This window comes from Copadichromis virginalis, linkage group LG6, assembly GCF_057382275.1.
Source record: "Copadichromis virginalis isolate Kocher_CV1m ecotype Utaka linkage group LG6, C_Virginalis_male_GT1.1, whole genome shotgun sequence".
Classification (NCBI taxonomy): domain Eukaryota; kingdom Metazoa; phylum Chordata; class Actinopteri; order Cichliformes; family Cichlidae; genus Copadichromis; species Copadichromis virginalis.
The window spans coordinates 26,163,931-26,186,201 of NC_140623.1; the positions used below are offsets into that span (position 1 = coordinate 26,163,931).

Consider the following 22,271-nt stretch of genomic DNA (forward strand, 5'->3'; position numbering starts at 1 on the left):
TCTGCACTTGTTTAGAGTTCAGTGGCGCCGTGCTATACTGTGATTTTATGCGATCTACCACTTCATAGCTGAGTTGGTCTTGTTCCCGATCGCTTCCACTTTGCTATAACACCACTAATAGCTGGAATATTTAGTAGTGAGAAAATTTCACCACTGAAGTTGTTGCACAGAGTTGCTGGAATTCACTGAGCTCCTAAGGTGACCCATTCATTCACAAATGTTTGTAAAAGTTGTCTGCATGCCTAGGTGCTTAATTCTTTACACTTGTGGCCATGCGAGTGACTGAAACACCTGAAGTCAGTATGGGTGAGTGAATACTTTTGACAACATAGTGTATCTGGCTGGCAATCCTAGTGCCCATCTGAGGTTCACATTAGAAGTTTGACTGAAAAGTGCTATTACTCCTACAGTAATTACTGCCATTAAAATGCATCCATGGAACAGGGATGGCAACCTTTCATCAAGAAGCATCATGCGACACATGATGGTTGGACCATGTTGGCAACCTGAGGCAACATTTCACAAGAGTTTCTTTTACGACTCCATGTTGTTTCACAGAAAACAATAAAAGACTTATTGCAGTTAGTTTGACCATCACAGGTACATTCTTTATTATTACAAGTCAACCAACTGTATCAAAACTGCAAGAACCCGAAAGCCAGAGTGCAGAAACATTTTTCTGCTCTCTCACCAATAACTGTCACAAACAAATGCATTCACTTAAAAAAAAAAAAGTCTAAAGGCACATCTCTAAGATATTTACATTGCATACAGGTTTGACATACAGTAAAAAGCACACAATCAGTCCTAAATCCTTGGCCACACTGGCTTTGCTAAAGAGACTAAAGTTATCCATAAAAACATACAGCAATTGTTGTTTATAAGTCACAGTTTTCAAAGCTACAACGCACAGGTGGAAATTCGTGTTTATGTAACTTTTATGGCTTTATCTTTTTCATTAGGAATTATCGCTTGCATGCCACTCTGCTATGGCTTCTCTTCTTCTTTTTGTTTCCTCTTCAAAGACACTTTGTACTACCTTAGAGAAACGTGTTCATTTAAAGGCCTGCTGAAAACAAGTTTTAAGGTTTTAGGATTTGACATTTTGGGAAAATATTTTTGCTGAGTGACATAAGAACAATTAACCTTTCCAACATCCAGTCTGCCCTCTTAGGCAGAATGTTTTAAGCAAGATGTCTGGATTGAAAGGCTATGCCTCCTAAACACAGCAGCGACACAGGGCAGTGTGCTCCTCACGCTTCTCCTATACTCCCTTTTCATGACATGTTCCCCATTTCAACCCTCCAGCGCCACCACGGGCGATTTCATGACGTCAGTGATGCACTGTCAACCATGGAAGAACCCTGAGACCTATTCTTGGGTTTGTGAAAGAAGGAAAGGAAATGGGTCAGACGGGCTCGGCACGTGTGTAGCCAGCGGATGGGGCAGCATGTGATTGATGGAATACCTTAAACAATGGCAGTGTCCTGGTTTCTAAATCATATAATTCCTACATTACTCGGTAATGCAGAGGTATTTCCGGAGAGGCAGAGGGTATGTAGGAACTTCAGGAAGGATACAAATGATGCTCACGCACAAGCAGCAAAAACTCCTGGAAGGATCTTTGTCAGAGGTCTTCAGGCACCGAGCCACTCTGGGTTGGCAGTGTTGCTCTGAATGACCTCATCTCTCCCCAGTGAGTTCAACAGCAGAATCAACCTCCTCTAGAAAAACAAGAATCTTTCCCTCACCGAAGTCCAGCAGGATTTTGTCAAAAATCTTCTTCAATCCCAACATTCCTCCACAAGATTAAGCTCTTCAAGCGCCATCACAGTGCAGCTACCATGTCTCATAAGAAGGATCTGCCCCAAGTCACCACTGAATACCAGCTAGAAGCCACCGAATAGCTTCTGTACAATCTGGTGCCTCTAATGTGCAAAAATCCATTACTGAGACTTCATTAACTACCATGGCAACTTCTAATGAGTGCTGCAGTGCCATCATCTTTGCTCACATAGCATTGGAGTCACAGAGAATGAGAAGGCACTTCTAATGGTAGCCTTTAATATAAGCTCTATCATTTTAGTCTAATCTTAATGGCAGAGATGGCGTCAGCCAACCAAACACATAGTAGGATCTTGTTTTAAGTTCCTTCCTCCAGGAATTCTGATCAAATGGATGCTTTTTTTTAGGCATATATCACAATTATATATCAGTCCAGACTAGAATTAGCAAATGTGTGGACTAGTTTTTCAGCATCCCTCTAAGGCAGGGTCTCCTAACTTTGACAATCTTGTGCAGATTAGAGAAGGCACTCCTAAACATTTCTTCAATGTCTGTGTTAAAATATCTATCTTAGATCTTCACATTAATAATGAAGGCCAAAGTGATGCCATCCAAAGCAAGTATCTGGTTAGATGCCTTGTTTCTTGGGCCAAACTCTTACAGGCCTTAACGTCTTTAAGACAAACTTGTAGTTCAACTGATTGGTTTTATCGGCTTTCACTGGTAAATACTGATAGACAGCAATAAAGAACATATGGAGACGAGTTAAAGACTGCACAGACTGATAATTTTGTATGAACCACACCATTCAACACCTACAACAGCAGCATGGTGACAGTTACGTAAGCACAACTCAAAGCTGTACACTCTAAAAAGGCAAAACTACCACAGGCATGCAGCTCAGGGGCTATTCTACTATCTTACATATCTTTTACTCAATGTTTAGCAACTGCACAAGTGTCCAAGCTTTAGAAATGCTGGTGTGCAGATTTTGTTACCATTGGACCAAGCCAGACAAGCTGATTACCTGTGTATTGTGTCTCCTAAACTAGAAACTACAGTTTTTAAGCTTTACTTCCTCATTTGCATGCGGCGACACGAGGATGGTATAATTCTTCTCATCTATCTCTCAACAAGAAAGTCCCAAAATGTCAAAAATATTTCTATGAAATGGCAGACAAGTCTGATACAAAGAGGTCCTCTAGTCACAGCATCAACTCTGTTTATTTATTTATCAGTTCACTATCATCTCCCCTGTGCAGGTATGTACATGTACTGGCAGCCTTTTGTTTTCTCCAAAGCATCTTAAGATGTAATCTAAGGCTGAATGTGAGCCAAGACTCTTCCCACTGCTGATGGGTGATGTGTCTGATGGCCGGTTAGTGCTGAGGTCTGCTTTATTTAGACGTGCACCTGAAATACCTACCATGGAGATCAATATTGCAAGGGCAAGAGTAGATAGAGGCTGAGAGCCAAGTGCAGCCCTCAATATGTACAATATCTATATGTGTGTGTGTTTCTGTATGTGTGAGTGTGTGTGTGTATGGAAGATGCAGGAAGGCCAGCATTTGAGAGTTTGTTTAAAATGATCAGCTGTTAGTTGTAGTAGAGTGGAGTGTAGTTTGTGTGGTATGAGGTGAGGAAGGTCAGGAAGGTGGGGATTTATGTATGTGTCCAATTGGTGTGTCAGACATAGTCCAGGAAGACGTCAGCTGTGTTCTGCAGTAAAGGTTGGTTGGGGGCTGTTGTGCTGCAGACTGAACTCAGTCTCCGTGATGGCGCCCTCTGCTGCTCTGGAGGACCTGAAGCATTACTCAGGGTCAGGTACACCTGAGGAGTAACACAGACTTGTGTTTTACGAAAGAAAGAAAGAAAGAAAGAAAAAAAGAAAAAAAAAACAACATAATTTTTGTGCTTTGGAGATAAAATGTAGGGAAATGAGTGAAAAACAAAAAAGACAGATTACAAAAGTAAGACTAAGAGTCGTTCTTGCACTCACATTCTTGGTATTTTCTGACAGCAGCAGCTCTGTTTTCTCCACCAGCTTTTTGAAGGAAGGCCTTTTCAGAGGATCGTGGTTCCAGCAGGACAGCATCATGTCATACCTACAACGCAGGTCACACTGGCATTAGTTTATATGTCTGGGATACAGAGAAACAGCCAGAACACAAAAACAATCTAGCTATTTTATACATCTAAACTACAGGCTGACAGGTTCATAGCCTGTAACAGCTCATATTGCATCAGTCACGTTGTAGAAAATGACTTTAGTCATGGATATAAGGCAGCATCGAACAAATAATAACATATTTGGCTTTTACACCTTAACTGCTGCTGATTTAGTTCAAGTACCCACTGATGGAAAACAACATATAAATTAGATCCAAATAATTTATTTAAATAACTGATCATGTAAAATTATAATAAAAGAAGTCCAGGTTATAAAAAAAAACAAAGAATTATTAATTGATCACCACAAAACAGAGTGATAATTTGTTTTGAATAAAACAGTTCTCTGCTTTTAGCTTCTACACTGTTGGCGTTGTTGGTTCTGCCCTGCTTATATCATCAAAGAAAAAGGTTGGGATGAAGTAAGTGCTTGACCAAGGCCTAAAACACATATTTTATTAATTGAAAAAATAATCTGTTTATCACCTGATAGTAAAAAAAAACAAACACACGACTTCCTGCAACCTTTGTGATGGCAGTATATGAAACAGACTCATTCTCACAAACATGCACTTACATCTCAGTGGGGGCATACTCAGGCCTGCTCATCCTGTGGCCTTCCTGAATCATCCTATAAAATGCAGATCCCACCTGCATCCCAGGGTACGGGCTGTTACCTGCAACAACAACTTTACATCATTTTTAAAGGAAAAAAATATTGATTTGCACGGTACTGTTGGCTTCTCAATCAATACCACTTTGCGTGCGTGCCCTAAGCTATGTTGCTGCTTGTGAGCATTAATAAGCCTGTACTAAAGCCCCCAGTCAAATGGATGACAATGATGATTTGAAACAGTAAAAGGAAAGTAAAGCATAAAATGGAAATGTTACCGAGGGAGAATATTTCCCAGAGCAGGATGCCGTAGGACCACACGTCACTCTCAATCGTGTAGACGCAGTCAAAAATACTCTCAGGTGACATCCACTTGACCGGCAGACGAGCCTGAAGGAGGGAGAGAGCCATGAACTCGTGTCCTCATTTATAAGAATATAATATAGCCCATCAAAAAGAATCTAAATTTTCAGTGTGAAAAAAGTTATATGAAAGTTTTATAAAATACAATTCAATAAATAATGCCTTCGTGTACAAAATGAACAGAACTTTCTTCTTGTTTGGCCAGTGTAACTGCAAACTTTTCATCTTTTCCTTTTTAGCTTGCTGTCCAACTTTCTTCACAAAAATTCTACATGTATTGTTTCATAGAGCAGTTCAGACTCAGTAAAGAGAAGCGAGCGTGGGAGTTTTCCTGTCTTGGTTTGCGGAGACGGAGCGGGAACAAAGAACAAAGGAGGAGGGAGCGAAAGACTGACAGACGGAAAGACAGACTCACGTTTCCACGGAGCACATAGCTGGCATCGGTGGTGATGTCTCGTGCCAAGCCAAAGTCGCAGATCTTCGCCACCCTGCCGTGAGTCAGCAGAATGTTTCTAGCTGCAAGATCCCTGTGGATGCACTGCGCACACAAACGCGGCAGCAGAAACAAACACAGCGATGAGCATTGACACAGCAACCGGTTTCTGCAGTGAATGACAGGGCACGCTTACAAAGGAGGCGAGGCCGGTAAAGCTTGTGGCAAACACAAAAGGCGAACTGACGTGTTTACAAAAGAAGAAGAAGTAGAAGAAGGAGAAACAATGACTCAATATGACCAAACAAAATTCAAGAAAGCATGTGTGGGTAAACGGGTGCCACGTTTTACACGATCATTCTAAACAGTTACTTTTGTCTTATTTAAGAGTGTAACTGGTTAATAAAACGGTTTTAAGATTGCATCGTAGAGGGAAGTAAAACACTTTTTTTCATCTTTATGTTACAAAGAAAAAGTGTCACCAGCTTGGGCTCTCTGTTGGCCTGCCACCAGTTTGTGTCTGTGAGAAACGAATCAGCTGTGGCGAAAGACACCGTTAAAGCTGTGTTTGAGCACAGTTTCTTTACACAACAAAAGGGGAATTGTGTTATTACGATCATAATTTTAAAAAAGCTGGGCTGCTATGTAAAAACAAAATGCATGCATTTGCAAATCTCTTGAGTCCATATTTGAATGACAACACAATATAGGAAAAACATCAAACGTTTAAACAAAGAAAATGCATTTAAGAAAAATCTAGCTCATTTCGAATTTGATTGCAACAGATCAGTAACATGAAGTAAAGATGGGGAGTGGTTCACCAATCGGCAAAAAAATGAATCTGCAAACTGTGGAACAATTTCAGAGTAATGATCTTCAATTCCACAGAATGTGGAGAAATCTGTATGCGCAATGGACAAGGCTGAAAATCATATGAAACTCAGGCAGCACTACATTTAAAACAGTCATGATCCTGTCATGGAAATCCCTCCATGGGCTCGTGAGCACTGTGAACACAGTTCACCGTGCACTCCACAAATACAGGTTAAAGCTCTATCATGCACATGATACAGAGACCCTGCTGTCTTCTCTGGGCCAAAGCTCGTTTAAAGTGGACTGAGGCAAAGGGGGAAACTGATCTGAGGGCAGATGAATCGAAATTTGAAATTCTCTTTGGAAAACTTGGACGCCAAGTCCTGTGGACTAAAGAAGAGAGGAATCATCCAGCACTCAATTCAAAAGCCTCGGATGGTACTGGGGGCAAAACGGTGCCCAACTTTTTTGGACTTTTTTGTAATTCATGTCATATTTTCTTTTAACTGTTCAGGTAACCTGGGCACAGAAGCCATGTTTCTACTGAAATCATGAAAAAATATGGTAGGGAATGCAATCCAAATGGATAAATTAGTAGAAATAAGCCAACAAACTATGCATAAATTAAATAAATAAATAAAAGTACAGTCTGAGCAATTGAAGCGGTTTAAGGCTGACTGTTTGTATGTAACTAAGGTGGAGCTTCTTCAAACTTTAATTCATTTAATTTCCTTTCATTTGGAATCATGTTCCTGTCCACCGGATCACTCTTGTAGGATTTAATTTCTGCTGCGTCTACGTTTGTGTAGTCCTACAACTACCAAGTGCACTTCGTTGTTTTTGGTAACTAGCATTGACAAGGTAGCGCATGTAAGAGTTCTGCTTCTACCTGATTGTTTGAAAGTCGCTGTGAGAAATGCTGTAAATCAGCAAGCACTAATGCAGTGTGCAAAACATCAATGTTTGGATTGTGCAGCTTGCAGCTTGAGTGTTTTATGGTTGTATGGGTGTGTCAGCAAATACAGAAGTTTGTAAAGACAACACTGGTCCTGAGATGCAATCCAGATATGTGACATTATCTCGACTTGATTTATACGCCTAGTCGACTTTGTGCGTTGAATCTAAATATGGCATAAAACAAAGCAGTGCCTTAATGGCTAAAATGCTCCACACAGCCTGGGGGAAGATGCAGTTATGTGATAACTGAACAAATTCTCTGTAACTTCATCGTTACATTTGGCATTTTTTTCATTGCTGAATTGACAGCATTAAATAGAGACGCCTAATTGTTTAATCTGCTTGTGTGCAGTATACGTTTGAAATGCAGCAATGCCGTGGTTTCCTACTATAATGATGCCATTAGCTGAAAGAAAAAGTTCTGCACGAATATTGGCCCTGAGCCATGCCATGATTTATGAACTAGGAACAGCACTTTTAAATCTCTCCCATGACGAGTCTATATACTGTTTATTAACAGTCTGTAAAAGCCTTACATTCCTGGAAGTAATGTACTCCATTCCTTTGGCCACCTGGTAGGAAAAGCTGAGGAGATCTTCAGCATCCAAGGACAGCTCATCTATGTCATCTAGGCACACAATGCACTTCAGTTATATGCGAGAATTCCAGTTTTGATTCATTTGTAGGGAATTTTCATCCTTTGTGGAGGCATGCTATTGGTTATGCAGTGTATTGTAATTAGAAATGTAAAGAGAGAGCGACGTTGTACCTGACTCAGAGGACCTTTCTTTCTCAGAGGGACGCATGGGCATATATCCTGCACCAGTAGCCTCACTGCTAAAGAAATACACACAGATACAAACACGTAAGTAGAGAAACTAGCCACTTTCAGCTGTCATCGCCATGAAGCATTCCTGCACATACGCACCTTGTGGACTCTGTTGGGTTCGAGACATTGTGGTAGTAACCATCCCCAGCTCTGGAGTTTAGGAAGGACTCTCTTTTCCTTCTGAGGAAGTTGAGGAGGTCCCCATAGCAACAGTACTCTGTAATTATCAAAATTGGTCCTGGCAGAATACAGGGACAAAAACCAAAACAATACAAAAACGACAACCATCAGTCACTGATTTTTAAACCATGACAGCACAATGAAAATGAGAAGAAACGGCAAGCAGTTCTGACACAGTGATGAGGCTTGACAACAAGGGTGTTTAAAAGCTGATCATGTTTAAACAGAGGAAACAATGTCACTATTCCTTGTTTCTCTCACAATAAGTGCTTATGCATACATCTGTGGAAAAAAACACCAAACTAAATTATAATCAATACTGAGGTCTAGACAGCTAAATAATATTGAACACACACACAGCAGATTTGTGGCAAGGTAAAATGAATCACGTCTTCATATCGAAGGCAGATGCTGATAATGGCCGGGTACAGCAGTGAGTCACCACATGAGGATATGGCAAATGTGTCTCCCAGACAATATTCATAATCATAAATCATGACAGTCAACAATAAAACAAGAGTGCAGATGTGTAAGGTTTATGTGCCCCCGACACGACAAAACCAATCCAAAAATATCTCACATGCAAATCTGATTCTGAGTGAACTAATTGTGCTCGTAGTGACTCCTCTCACCTCCGACGGTGCAGGCTCCCAGCAGGTTAACGATGTTAACGTGGTTTCCAAGGTAAATGAGAACCTTCAGCTCAGACATCAGCGCCTCCTTCTCCGTGGAGTGAGCGTTGGCTGAGATGACATCATCACAACATTAAAGTGGAAGACGTATAAGCACAAAATCAAAGGCCGTAAAGTGAAAGTATTCCTTTGTGACTGGCGTATTCTCATATTTAAAAGCCTAACGGCAATCAGAAATACAGAAGAAACAGTACCAGTAGTGACACTAGTGGCGGTGTAACAGTTATTTGGTTTTCAGCCCAGTGTTTTCCAATCTAACATAAATGTGGGGGATTAAAAGAATTGTAAAAAGAGAAAAAACAACTTCATATTCGTCTCTACTCTGAAACTTGTTTATGTTGTTGTTATTGTTTGAGTGTTTGTTTTTTTCGAGTCAGAATATTTGGACAATTGGTTGGAGTGCTAAGTTATCAGCTAACCCAAGCAAGCTCTGTCAGCAAGCAGGCCCCATAGACTGTAGGGGTGAGTAGCTCGGACACACATGCCTCCTAATTAGTGTGGAGTAAAAACAGAGCCACAGTCTTCTTATACAAGCTGTACCAAGCAGCAAGCCGTAATATTTGTCATGTAATTCCTTTAAAATGCTCCAAAAGACCAAAAGTGAGCGATCTAGTTTACTGATTTTAATTAGCGAAGGTTAGGACGAGCAGGCAGCTTCCATATAACTAACTTTACTTCTTGCAAGTATCAAAATGAGTTATTAAAAATAAAAAACAAAAGGCCCCACTGTATTCATTAACACAGAGTCTGTGTGCACTGACTTGCTTTCGGAGCCACTTAAGGAACTGCAATTTCTGTCACTTCCAGGTTAGATTTATTTTTCATCATTTTTCATTCAATTTTAAACATGGGATTGCAGTCAAACACTTTGAATTTTGGTGTTTTCACTCTTTAAGTACAGTACTGAGTACTTTGTACCACTTTATATAATATTGTTACAACACAGAGACGGTGATGGGGAAAATATAGACTTACGTTTCAGCATCTTAACAGCGACGGTTGTCACAGCGTCTGCAGAACACAATCCGTATGCCGTGGCCCTCACTACCTTTCCAAACGCCCCAGAGCCCAGGGTCTTACCTTCAAATAAACACCAAAAACAAACTTTAACACTTCATTCATGCTCTAAAAATGATAACAGTCGCTGTACATTTGCACTCTTACACACACTATCCTACCAAAGCGCAGTTTCTGCCTGGGGAACTCCCATTTGGAGTCATATGGCAGCTGGGTGGGGTCAATATATATATGGTTGTTTCCATGGACAGTCTCGATGACCTTCCACTGAATCTGGAACTTTGGTTTCTGTTAAAGTTTGGAGGGGAGAGAAAAAGTGACGTCAGATCAGCTTCCCGGGACTGTTTGTTGTGTTCGACTGTATAGCTCATATTCCCTTTCACGTTGCTCTTTTACAAAGATGCACTTTAGTTGTCAGCCCGAGTCTAGACTTTCCCCCTGACGATCCCACTGCAGATGCGTGAGCTACTTCTCAAGGAGTCTGACTCATCTGAGAGCAATAAGCACAGCATGCTCAGGGGGGCAAATTAATGGCTGGAGGCGTGATCGCAGTGTCAAAAATCCTTTAACTACAGCATGTCTGCACTTCAAATGGTTGACTGATTCAACTGAAATTCATTAGGACACATTCATGTTGATTAAAAGAATTTACCGTCACTCTTGCGTGCAAAACATCACTGCCAAATGCAGAACGAAAGAAAGATGCTTCTAACTTTAACGTACTCTAAACATGATGGAGGCATGAGTCATTAGTAAATGAGAATGGGCCCTTTGCCAGAAACTCCCAAAGCCATTTACTTTCCTGGGATGCAAAGTGTATGTCAATGCTGCTTGATGATCCTGATTTGAGATTGATGTTTATAATCTTTGAAACTGATTCATGGGTTTGAAAGGGGCTGATGGCCAAAGAGTTTTGTGATTTACGTCAAATCTGTGACCCTACTTAAACCCGGGCTTAAAATCACAATAATCATAAGGCATGCACAGTTTATTTCCTTTTTCCTTACCTGCAAGTACTTATAAAGCAGCACCACTAACACGAGGCTGAGTAAGACCCCAGTAGCCACCATGCCGGTTAGAAGAGGCGTGAAGAGTTTATGGGGGACCACACGCTCTGAGAATGAACACCAACAAACCCAGAGTGAGAAATCTCATGGAGCATTGAAGTAGCCAAGTTTTGGTAGTTACACACACACACACACACACACACACACACACACACACACACACGGAGTGACATCCTCTACCGTTAAAACAGACAGCTGCAGCAGTGGTGTTTGTTTGTGTGACAAGGATTAGTGAGTCTGCGCCATATAATCCCAGCTTGCATAGTCAGCATACACTAATCTCATTCAATCTGTACCCAGTAACCACACACCTGGCCTGTGCAGACAAAGGGTCAATGGGTTTGTGTGTCTTTTTGAATTCTTGCACAACGTATTTGTGGCGCGCTATATAAGACAAATCCCCACCACGCAGACACTGACGCTTCACCTGTGTTACTCTCCTTGCAGCTCTATTTGCGGTCCGTACAGTGTCTTACCACTGATGGAGAACAGGGTGTAGGCCTCTGCCTCCTCTGTAGAAGCGACACACTCCAGTGTGTGGTACTGAGTGAACTCTTTGCTGACATTCAGTCGGCTTTCCACTTGACTCCTACCAAAGGTTGACTCTGAAAGGACAGTGACCTCTGAGGTCTCCCACTGGGTGGCATTGGGCAATTGTGAGCACCTGTTGAGACATTAAGGTTGCTTACGATCACTCCGTGCAAGAGCAGGTTTCAGCCTTTACAAATCAATTTATTGATTCAGTGCCTTTGGATCCACTCCAGTAGGAGAGGTAGGAAAAATAAGACATACTAAACTTACAGCTCCTTACTGTAAGTGCATTAAAAGCTTTTCCATCAATTGCTAAATTGTCTAAAACAAATTTAAAAAGATGGAAAAATTAAAGCAATTTTAAGTCTAATAGATGTGAAACTAGAGCACAGTTCTGCATCTGAGTTACAGATGAACCAGCCAACAAACACATCAGAGGTGGTGTCGCTGATGTAGATCACCCAGTGGAAACCGGGTGCTGTTTCTGCAGCTCCTTCTAGCAATCGTCTCCATTACTTCTGTTCTAATAGAATAAAATGATCCTTTCTGTTCCTACGATCCTAAAACCTAGCCATTTATATTTGTAGCCAATTGTTGTTGTTTTCTTTTCTTTCTTTCTTTTTTTTTTTTTTTTTACATATACATATCTTCATGTGGACCTTTAATACAGCTGCTTCTCGTCAGTGGGGCCAAATCACTATTTGTATCTTAGTCGCTAACCTGAGAACGGAAATATGTGAAATATAGTGTGCATATGGTTTGTTAGGATAGGAAAAGCTTTAAAACTTTTATTAAAAGGCATAAAGTTTTAGTGCTTAATAAAGCACAATGTACTTGAAGGCTTGGTTAGATATTTACTTAATAATATGTTACTAATAAATCAAATTTCAAAGGCAAACTGATTTCCTGTTTCATGATCATTTTTTCAGAATTATGATTTTAATTTCAGTGGGCCTAATCCTCTTTTGTAAGATCTTGATATAAGCTGCGTTTTCGGGATACCTTGTGCGCGGCAGCTCACAGAAGTACCAGCTGATCTTAGGGACGGGGTATCCTGCAGCAATGCACCGCACTTGTCCATCAACAGGCCCTTCCTGAGCTGTAATGACAGGCTTACCTTACGGAGAAAAAAGAAAGTCGTATATGAAGCATACAGCACATGTACAAAGCATCTCCTGTTGACTCCCAGTATACTGGCTACCTGTGGTATTACTACAGAAAAGTACCAGCTGATCAAAATGAGGTTTCCTTTAACTAAAATCAATGCAGGCGAAAAGTTTGTAAAACTCTGATTTATCTAACTACTCTTCTGTACAGATTGTTATTTCAGCTACTAACTGTGTTCTAAGTATACAACCCAAAGGAACAAATGTGAGAGCTACTTACTGTTGACATACACATGAAACGAGTGATCGACAGATGCGTCTTTGTGACTGGCTGAGAAGTTGTAGATCCCGCCCTCGGAGCCAAGAACCCTCACTAGTCTCAGCTTGCTGCTGTATCTGATAGAACAAGTGTATTTGTAAAATCCTTTAACCCACAGTGACATACTAGCGTACTGGTTACTTGAAGTACTCACTTTTAACTAACTGTACCTGTATTTGTTTCGGTGGAGAGTGATGACGTGCTCTGTGGTGTTGTGGAGAATCTTCCCATTGTAAGACCAGGACATGAAGCTTGGTGCAGGATAGGCATCGAATTCAACTTTTAGGCTCAGGCTCTCTCCCTCTTTAACCTCTTCCTGGACTGGACTTTGACTTACTAACATTTTAATGAACCCCTGATCTGAAGAGCAGAAATGTGTAAGTTTAATATGTTTTATGAACAAAAGGTTGATAACATTCTGCACACATCCAGGTATGTGTGGCCTCAGAAATAACTATAACATTACTGGGGCAACTTGAAAATATATTTTTGAGTATAAATACAAAGCCCCCAATTCTTACCGTAAACTTTGAGCTCCATCGCTTCGTCACTGCGGCCTCTTTCGTTGTGAGCATGGCAACGGTAAGTCCCTGAGTCTGATTGGTTAACAGCTGGGATCAAGAGTGAGGTTGAACGCTCGTAACCCAAACCCCCGGACAGGATGTGTGAGGTTTGTGTTTCAAAAGGATGCTGCAAAGTGGCAAAGAGGAGGCAAAGAAGCATGCTTTACAGGTGTAACATGACACAGATCTGTTGTTTTCTACATAATCCAGCAACTGTAGTCTTACTGTAACATACAAAGTCTGGCTGTCAGCACCTCCTCCCTATGATCAAAAGTTGAGCGACCAAGCTCAGTACACAGTGACGTCTTAGCCTTCTTAAGTTTCTTATCTAGATCAGATGTTATGACATCACCTACCAAGGAGTTAAAATGACCTATGTGTAACATTTATGCGCCTGCAACACTTCAAATAATAGTATCATTTTAATTTAATGACAGTAGCATCTCATTTATATCCACAAGGCTCAATTTTGCATTTAGCACATCATGATGCCATCATGTTGCCTAGCAACCACCTAACAATGGGTTAAAATCACAGATCAAACAATACTGTAGCAGTGGCACATACTAGTATATAAAATGTCTATACTGGTAACTAAGAAATTGTAAGTAACAACCATATCCAAAGTGTGGAATTTGTGCCAAATATGAATAAAAAGCACAATGTAACTATTTGCTACTCACAAGCTGCCACCCCAGCCCCCCGTCTGGACACTCCTCTGCACGTCAAAGGTCAAACCTCCAGCAACACTTGCAGTATGAAGAGCAACTTTGTTACTTCAGCCTATACCCTTTGTCAGTGATGACGGGAACAGGCTGCTGAAATATGCTGGCAGAACCAGAAAGTTGCTCTTCATGCTTCAAATGTTGCTGGACCATCAGCCTCTTCACATGTTTGCCCTTCACCGTGCACCTTGAAAGTAGGCGAAGTTACAACCTGTTTCCAAAACTTTTACGAATTTCTCTCCTTTTTTTTTTGTCTTTTTTCAAACTTTTTTTTCAATATTAAAATATTGGGTATAATTCTTCACAGAAAATATAGTTCTGCTTTTTGTTTACATGTTAAACAGCATCACAAATCTTTTGGAAACATGTTTCTTGAACGAAAAAGTCTCTAAAGCATTACTTGGGATATGAGCTCACTTTTCTCCATGTTAGCTTTGTGCAAAATGAAATCATTTCTAAAGGACGTTGCAAACTGTTTGACAAGTAGGCAGCCAAACATCCCTGACAAAGAACTGCAAATAAATCCCTGAATCATTCTCACCGCTGTTGACGGGAAGTCCCACTTGAGAATGACGTCTGCGTTGACATTGGAGGAGCTGCAGGTAAGCTCGAACTGCTCTCCTGTCCTCAAGATGACTTTGTCTTTCTGGGACAGCGTGATCACTGGGCGTAACTCTGGCACTGAATCAAGGGATTCAAAAAGCAACTGTAGCAAACTGCTGTATTTGTGAGTTCATCTAAACCAGCATCATATCATTTTTTTCACCTGTGCATTGTCACACAGACACTTCTAACAGCACGACATATGTGAGCCTGAAATCATTCTGCTGCACTGTAATAACTCTGGACTGGTATGATCTGAAATCATGAATCCCAAACGGCGGCTTTTCATCTGACCTGAAACAAAAAATGTGGTGGTTTTGTGCTAAAATGTAATAAAAATAAGTAAATTGCTTATTTAAACGCCATAATAAAATACCCCAATGCGGTTTGTACTGTGCAGCTTTATACTGACGTGAGCAGCATGACCAAATGCAGACACTTGTCCCCACGTAGGCAGGACGATTAATTTCCAGCATTAAATGCCTGCAGACGCCGCTTCGGTTGCTGTGTTTGTGCTGGACTAATTCTATTTAACCCAAACACAGCCTTCATGCTCTGTTACAGAGCTTTGTTCACTGGGGGAATCAAATCCCTCGGCTCCTCCCTTCCTCAACGTACTTCTCGCTTTCTCCCTCTTCCCATCATTCAAAAGGACACCATGCCGTACTGCCCCTCAGCTGGTCCGCATAAAGAGTGCTGATGTAATGCAGAGGACAGAAGCACAAACTTAAATTGTATCTATGATCGATTTTATTTTATTAAGATGCACGTAGCTCGTAAAAATGTAATATCTCTTTGTGGCTAAAAAAGAAAGTGAACAGAAGGCTTTTGGACTGTCTATTATTAGCCATGCTAGCTGCTCTGCATTTGCCAGTGTTGGTCCGCTATCATGTTCCAGTCTTAACCAAGACTGGATGGATTTCCCATAGGATGAATGCATATTGCATCTGCTCATGCTTTGGCTTTTTACGATGCTACAATTTCGCTTATTGGTGATATTGAGCAAAATGTCAATAGCTGCCAAAGTCTAGGCAGCTATGAATTTCATAAATTAAAATCCTTCATTTTGCATCAAACCAAATTCCTGCAGAACTAATGACATGCCATTATGCTTTTAGAGGCATCAGTGAAAGCAAATGCTGTGGTTTTAACTTCCAATTACTAATTACGGGTAAAGTATGGACGTTTTTCCACTTCACCATCGCCTCGCCTGCTAGTGACTTTGCAGTTTTCCCTTTTCCTAATTCAAACAGTTCCTCTAAAGATGCTTCTGTGCTCTCAGCAGCTGCTCATAGATGGATGTTTTTGTATTTCAGGTATGAAGAGAAATATGAATGTGGCAGTAAACCCATTGTTTTCTTCCTCCACATTTAGCTTCATTAACACCCATGAAACAACTTAAACATGGTGTTCATTTAGTCACGCTGCAAAAATCAAGCTCCGATCACAACCCGGATAGATTAGGTGATAACAACAACATCTGAGTGCCAGCCCACATCAGCTGATGGCTCAGCTGGTACTCTTCCATACATCAGGCAGCTGCTGGACATCTTCCAGCTGCTCTGAATCCCACTTCCTTCCTCAGTCCTCTTGTTCAAGCTGTGTCTGACTTAATTAGGCTCCTGCCTGTTGTCACTGATGCCTGCTCTGTTCTGTAACAAGACCTTATATTTTCTATATATGCACACTGAAGGGAATATATCACCAGTAATTAATTACTCTGGACAAAAGTGACTAATCTCTCATTAACATGAATGGTAATTTCAGGAAACACGAATAATACATATCGCTTTTTGACTTTTACTTACCGAGTCGTACTTCCAGATTGTATTTACTTGACATCACTTTGACTCCGTGAAGAAGTCCCACACATACGTAGCAGCCATCGTATTCCTTCTGAATGTTGTTGATGGTGATGCCTTCCTGAAGGTCACTCTTATAACTCATACCAGAGGGCAGAGGTCGTCCATCACAGGTCTCCAAACCCAGGTGGGTGACCTCGGGGTCAGTAACAAGGCAGGGAATGGTGCAGCTATCGCCTTCTCGCACCAGTTTGATGTTTATCATGATGTGCAGGAAAGCATTGTAGGGGTCTAGGGAGATGACAGACAGGTAAAGATTTGGATTAATGTTGTGAAGACAAACATCCAAATGCCCCCCCCCCCCGTTAAACACCCACCTTTCACGTATACGTAGATAGAGCTCTGTTCCAGTGTGATGTTATTCACACATATATAGCGACCCATGTGGTTAAGCTGGGTGGCTGATAGCCTGACGAAAGCCACGTTGCCCTCCTGCACCTCTCCATCCAGCTTGCGAGACTTGTCCCTGTACCACCTTAACCTGGGCGGGGCGCCAGACGTTGTGGCATTGTCATAGCAGCGCAGCTCTAGCTTCCCCTTCTTGGGAACTACGATGTGAGGCCCACCGGGGGAGATGAGTGGCTCTGACCACACTGGTAGAGAGGAAGAACATTAAGGATGATGGATGTTGGACCTGTTGCTAATTTTGAATGGGTTCGGCTTGGATAAAAATCCACACCAGAAGGGAAAGAAATGCTGCTGCTTTCTGGTGTATTAATATAATAATAATATAATTAAATACAACCTCTGAAGAAAAAAACCCAGTGAAGACATAGCGGAGATGTTGTTCTTAATCGAAACATTTTTTTCAACATATAGCCTCATTTAAAACTGCTTTCATTGCTTTTGGTACAGATTCAGCAAGGCGCTGGAAGCGTTCCTCAGAGATTCTGGTCCATGTTGAAATGATAGCATCACAGATTTGTCAGCTACACATGCATGGTATAAATTTGCTGTTCCACCAAATCCCAAAGGTGCTCTATTGGATTGCTATCTGGTGACTATGGAGGCCATTTAAGTACAGTGAACAGTGAACAGTTTGAGATTGCTTTAGCTTTATAGGAGCAGCAATTAGAAGACGGGTGCACTGCTGTCATAACTATTGATACAAGGCGGGATGGATGTATGCATTCATGCTGTTTTATGTAAAATTCTGCAATCTGAATTTTGCTGCAGACATTTATACTGATCGGACCCAACAACATTTTACTAATCTTCTAATGTCAAGTTTAATTAGCCTGTGGATTGTAGCCACAGTTTCCTGTTCTTAGCTGACAGCAATGGCACCCGGCGTGGTCTTCTGCTGTAGTCCCTCTGCTTCAAGGTTTAATATCTTATGCAATCGGAGACGATCTTCTGCATACAAGAGTTCTAACAAACAGTTATGTGACTTACTGTTCCCTTAGCTCAAAGCAGTCTGGCCATTCTCATCTGACCTCTGGCATCAACAAGGCATTCGCAGAAAAAATTCCAGTAGATCAGCAGTTTCTGAAACACTCAGACCAGACCGCCTGGCACCAACAACCACGCCAGGTCCAAATCACTTACACCGCTGTCCTTCCCCATTCTCATACTCTGTTTCAAATTAAGTAGATTGTCTCAATCGCTGCTACACGGCAAAATGCAGTGAGCTGCTGCCAAGTGATTACTTAATTAGGTATCTGCATTAACAAGCAGGTGAGCAGGTGTACAGATTAAAGCTGATGTAGATTTTATTTTTCTGATTATTCCATTCGTAGCTTGGTTTCTAAAGGGTCAGAAAATTGTGAAAATAGCTACCAGGAGTCAGAAATCCTGAAGTACATGTTGTAACAAAAAACAGCATTTTCTGTTTGTTGTGTTAGCAGACTGCCACTCCAGAGATCTAAAAATACTACCACATGAGACTAAAAAGCAAACAATTCCTCATAGCTGAAATGCTGTAAGAAAGCAGCACAGTATCCTGGCTTGACTAGGACTGAAAATATCAAAATAATTGCTGTTATTTTTCTGTTGATTGATCGTTTAAGATCAGAGTGCCCAGTGTGGTGGTTAAACAGGATGGCATGATTGACAGAGACTCCCTGAAGAGAGAGTGCTATCTAACCACGACAGCTCAATTGGAGAATCAATAATTATGAGTTATACAGCCGCTGAGTAATCATGCATCAAGGTCCCTAAACCTATTCCCTTAAGATGAGTAAACCCAGCTGACATTTTAGTTTAAGCTCCACCAGTCTTCCTCCCACTTTCTTTCTCTCCTTTTCCCCCACTTAGATTTGCACATGATAAGAGCCATTTCAAAAACAGGATTTTCATGTGACTGTTGTGCCTCCAGGCTCAAGCAGAGCTCAGAAAGCAAAAAGGAGAAGGATGTGAATCCCCCCTCCCTTCCAAAATATCCACATCTGTGTTTGCGCGGGGTGTGAGGGCATGTTTTTAATGCTGCATCTCTCAGAATATGAGTTTGGCAACCAGTGATTTGAACTATTTGAACAAGCGAACGTTTCAGTAGTAAAAAACAAAAAAACAAAACAAAACCCGAGGCAGTTATGTGACTAAACACGAAGCTTTGATCCTAACATCCAGAGCTGTTAGATGTCAAGATGCTGCGGGTGCTTTGTGGTAGAAGATGCGTATCTTTTTTTCCCCTTCTTCTTCTTCTCCTCTTTCTTCTTCTTTGTTTCTTTTGCTGTTCTGGTAGGATGCTCAACCTTATCCTCTTCGTTTGGGTAGAATAAATAATTAATTCTCTTCAAACAAAACACTCAGGCACACACAGGGACACACAAACACACAAACACACACACACTTGTTGCCCGCCAAAGGTATTTCCAGCGCACCACTAAACAGTTATGCATACAAATGATTTGTAGACTTAAGCTGGCGGGTTGGCAAGAGCTTTACATTTACCTTTAGCACTAAATGACTGACTTGAAACAGTCCGGAAAAACAGTAAACGGACAGGAGGTTGCGCTAAACATGCGCAAAGATACACGCTGTTTTTCCTCGGCTGTTTACGTCTATACTCTAAGATATAGGCAAAAAAAGACTCTTTAATGGTGACAGCAGCACATGTCGCACAAGTGGGAGACGGAATAAGACCCGAAGAAGCACTGACTCTAAAATAATGCACGAACAAAGTACAGAAATAAATGATTTGAATTATTACCATAGGGTGAAAAGCATTAAGGATGCCGTCATAGAAATTCCACCACTATAACAGCAATAAAACGTAAGAATATCTGAAACTACCCACTCAAAGAGTTGGGAGAAAAAAAACACAACAAAGCAATAAAGTCAACACTGAGAAAAAAAAAGATATCCACACGCCGCGCTGAAATAACATCGCAAGTGGTTTTCTTACCGGTTAGTGGCAGCAAAATAAAATACGAGGCACAAAGAACCCAGCGGAACCTCATTGTCGGGTGATTTTCAAGTCTTTCACTCTACTCCATGCGTTTCAAGCGCAGACAAAACCATCCTGTGTCTAAAACAACGAGACCTCGTCCAGCGTGATAACGCGGCACAGGTTCCTCCAACGTAATGAGCGCACGGACACAATGATCCAGCAGCCTGGCTCCCCCTGATGGATTTCATTGGAGCTTAAAGACACAGTGCATCGCCTCTCTCCCTCCCCCCTGCTCTGGATCATTGCCACTCCTTGCTGTCCCGCATTGGTTGGAGTCTGGCCAAGGTGATGAGTCTGTTATTACTGAAACCCCCCCCCATAAAAATCATCTTCACTCAGTCGTTTGGAAGAATAAGTAAATTTTCCATCAATAAAAGTCCTGGTGGTGCAGGGATACAGAGGATCAACTGTTCTGTTAAATAACGTGATTCTTTTTTATATTACAGACATTGTAATAAAGTATTATTATGGCGGCAGCCTGTCCTCACACTTCGACTGGGCCAGCGTGTCCTGTTGTGATGACAGCTCTCGCTTGGCAGGAGTTTCCCCGCAGGAGCTCTTTCAGTTTGTGATGCACTTCATAGTGTCACATTTCCCAACTCTAATCAGCATTATGGCGGTTTCACTTTTCCCAGATTTAATCAACTCTATAGCCCCGAAAGAGCCAATAAACAATCTTAATTTGGCAATGTGCAAGGTCAGGCAAACGTTTTTAACCAGAATATGACGGAGGTTGACATGGTCACTTTTCCACATTAGATCTTTAGATGCCAGTAGGAACACAGACACAGGTCTGAGTTAATGGGCGCTGTAATTATACACACTGTTTACCACCAACATCATTAGAAATAACTGATCTTTTAATGCTCGAGAACAGCAGGAATGATTACAGCAAGCATGAATTGCTTGAAGGCTCGTGTGGTCTCCTGACTATTCTAACACAGATTTATAAAATGTGACCTTCTTAGAAAATCTCTTTAAGTTTGTAGACATCATCAAGTGCATTCACTTCGTTTTGTTATAATCTGAGATTTGCACGATGCACCTTAAAATGTGCCTTTCTTGTGCAGAAGAAGTCTTATTGACAGATGTTCAAGTCATGGTCGTGGTTTTTGGATTTTGGCGCAGTTTCTGCTCCTGTTCTTACTCCCCGTTAAGCCTCGCTTCTAGTCGCTTCCTCTCTTACTTTCTCTGTGTGCCTTTTGTAGTTTTGCTGCCTTGGGGGGATGAAATTTGAGCTTTTCCTGGAATCGTGTGGTCTTCATTTTGGGTTTCATTTTAAAAAAACAACGTGTAAACACAAACCCCCTAAACCCCAAAAGCATCATCTAAAACAGTGAAAGTCCTGGAAATCTTGCTCCTCACATCTGGACATTAAATGTATCTACGCTCATCATAAATAAATGTGAGTTTTTTGCGAGAACAAAGCCTAAAAGGCTAAATGAGGCTCATTTTATTCAATGGTATCACAAAACATTTAGCAGGGAATGCTGAAAAGAAATTTGCCCTTCTAATTTGTTTTTAGGGCCTCCTGGTGGCTGAGAGACCATAAATAGGTGTTTAATTTGTTTTATGCCTTTCGGCTAGCTCTGCCTGTTTAAGTGTGTGTGGTTATGTGTTGGTTTCACGTGCCTCTTAAATCAATAGATAGATACTTTATTGATCCCACAAGGGAAATTATTGAAGATTATGTTTTTTTCTGTACGTGTGCGTGTTTCCTGGTGCTCAAGAGTAATATTTGAGAAGACACTGGGATTGTTTGTGTTAAATTCTTATACACATGATTATCTCTAACCTCACTGCATCTCCCTGCAGCTGTTTGTGCCTTTTATAGCACATGATGGCGGGATGAGGCTAAACAAACTGGAACAGAGGCATAACATTGCTTTTTATAGACTTTTTAAAGAAATGATTTATCTGTTTGTGTTATATGTTTCTGGAAAATGCGACTAGTGATGGTGGTATCAGTTGAATATTATTAAGGCAGAAAAATCACTGCAGGGCAAATCCATTTGGTTGTGCAGCCTTTCCTGACATGTATGAAGAAGGGCCAGAGCAGAAGACCAGCAGCAGTCATACATTTGTTGTGTCAGATGGGGTTAGGGGGTAGTTCAAATCTGGGACGATGAATGATCAGTCTGAGACCTGCAGCCTGTGGGGAGTGGGGATGGAGTGGGAGAATGGGAATGGGCAGTAGACCAGCAGCAGTCGGAAATGGATGCATTTGGTTATCTATAGTCCTGCTAATTCTAG

The 22,271-nt window shown here is 41.3% G+C and overlaps 1 protein-coding gene across 3 annotated transcripts; it reads right to left on the bottom strand.

Annotated features, from left to right (window-relative positions):
- Positions 1-582: 582 nt before the first annotated feature.
- Positions 583-20,164, bottom strand: kitb (KIT proto-oncogene, receptor tyrosine kinase b). 3 transcript variants are annotated; one of them, XM_085459484.1, is made up of 21 exons: positions 19,974-20,164; positions 16,945-17,220; positions 16,574-16,858; positions 14,704-14,843; positions 13,396-13,564; positions 13,045-13,234; positions 12,836-12,951; positions 12,452-12,566; positions 11,395-11,582; positions 10,859-10,965; positions 10,013-10,139; positions 9,810-9,914; positions 8,775-8,885; positions 8,062-8,200; positions 7,903-7,967; positions 7,670-7,761; positions 5,346-5,468; positions 4,846-4,957; positions 4,532-4,631; positions 3,785-3,890; positions 583-3,615 (listed from the first exon to the last, which is right to left on the bottom strand). In XM_085459484.1, the coding sequence occupies exons 1-21, from the start codon at positions 20,026-20,028 to the stop codon at positions 3,472-3,474; spliced, it is 2,865 nt and encodes a 954-aa protein (XP_085315610.1). In that variant the 5' UTR covers positions 20,029-20,164; the 3' UTR covers positions 583-3,471. The 3 variants fall into 3 exon arrangements, with proteins under 3 accessions (XP_085315610.1, XP_085315609.1, XP_085315611.1); XM_085459483.1 differs by having other exon boundaries at positions 7,903-7,970; XM_085459485.1 differs by having other exon boundaries at positions 3,550-3,632; positions 7,903-7,970.
- Between the last annotated feature and the right edge of the window lie 2,107 nt (positions 20,165-22,271).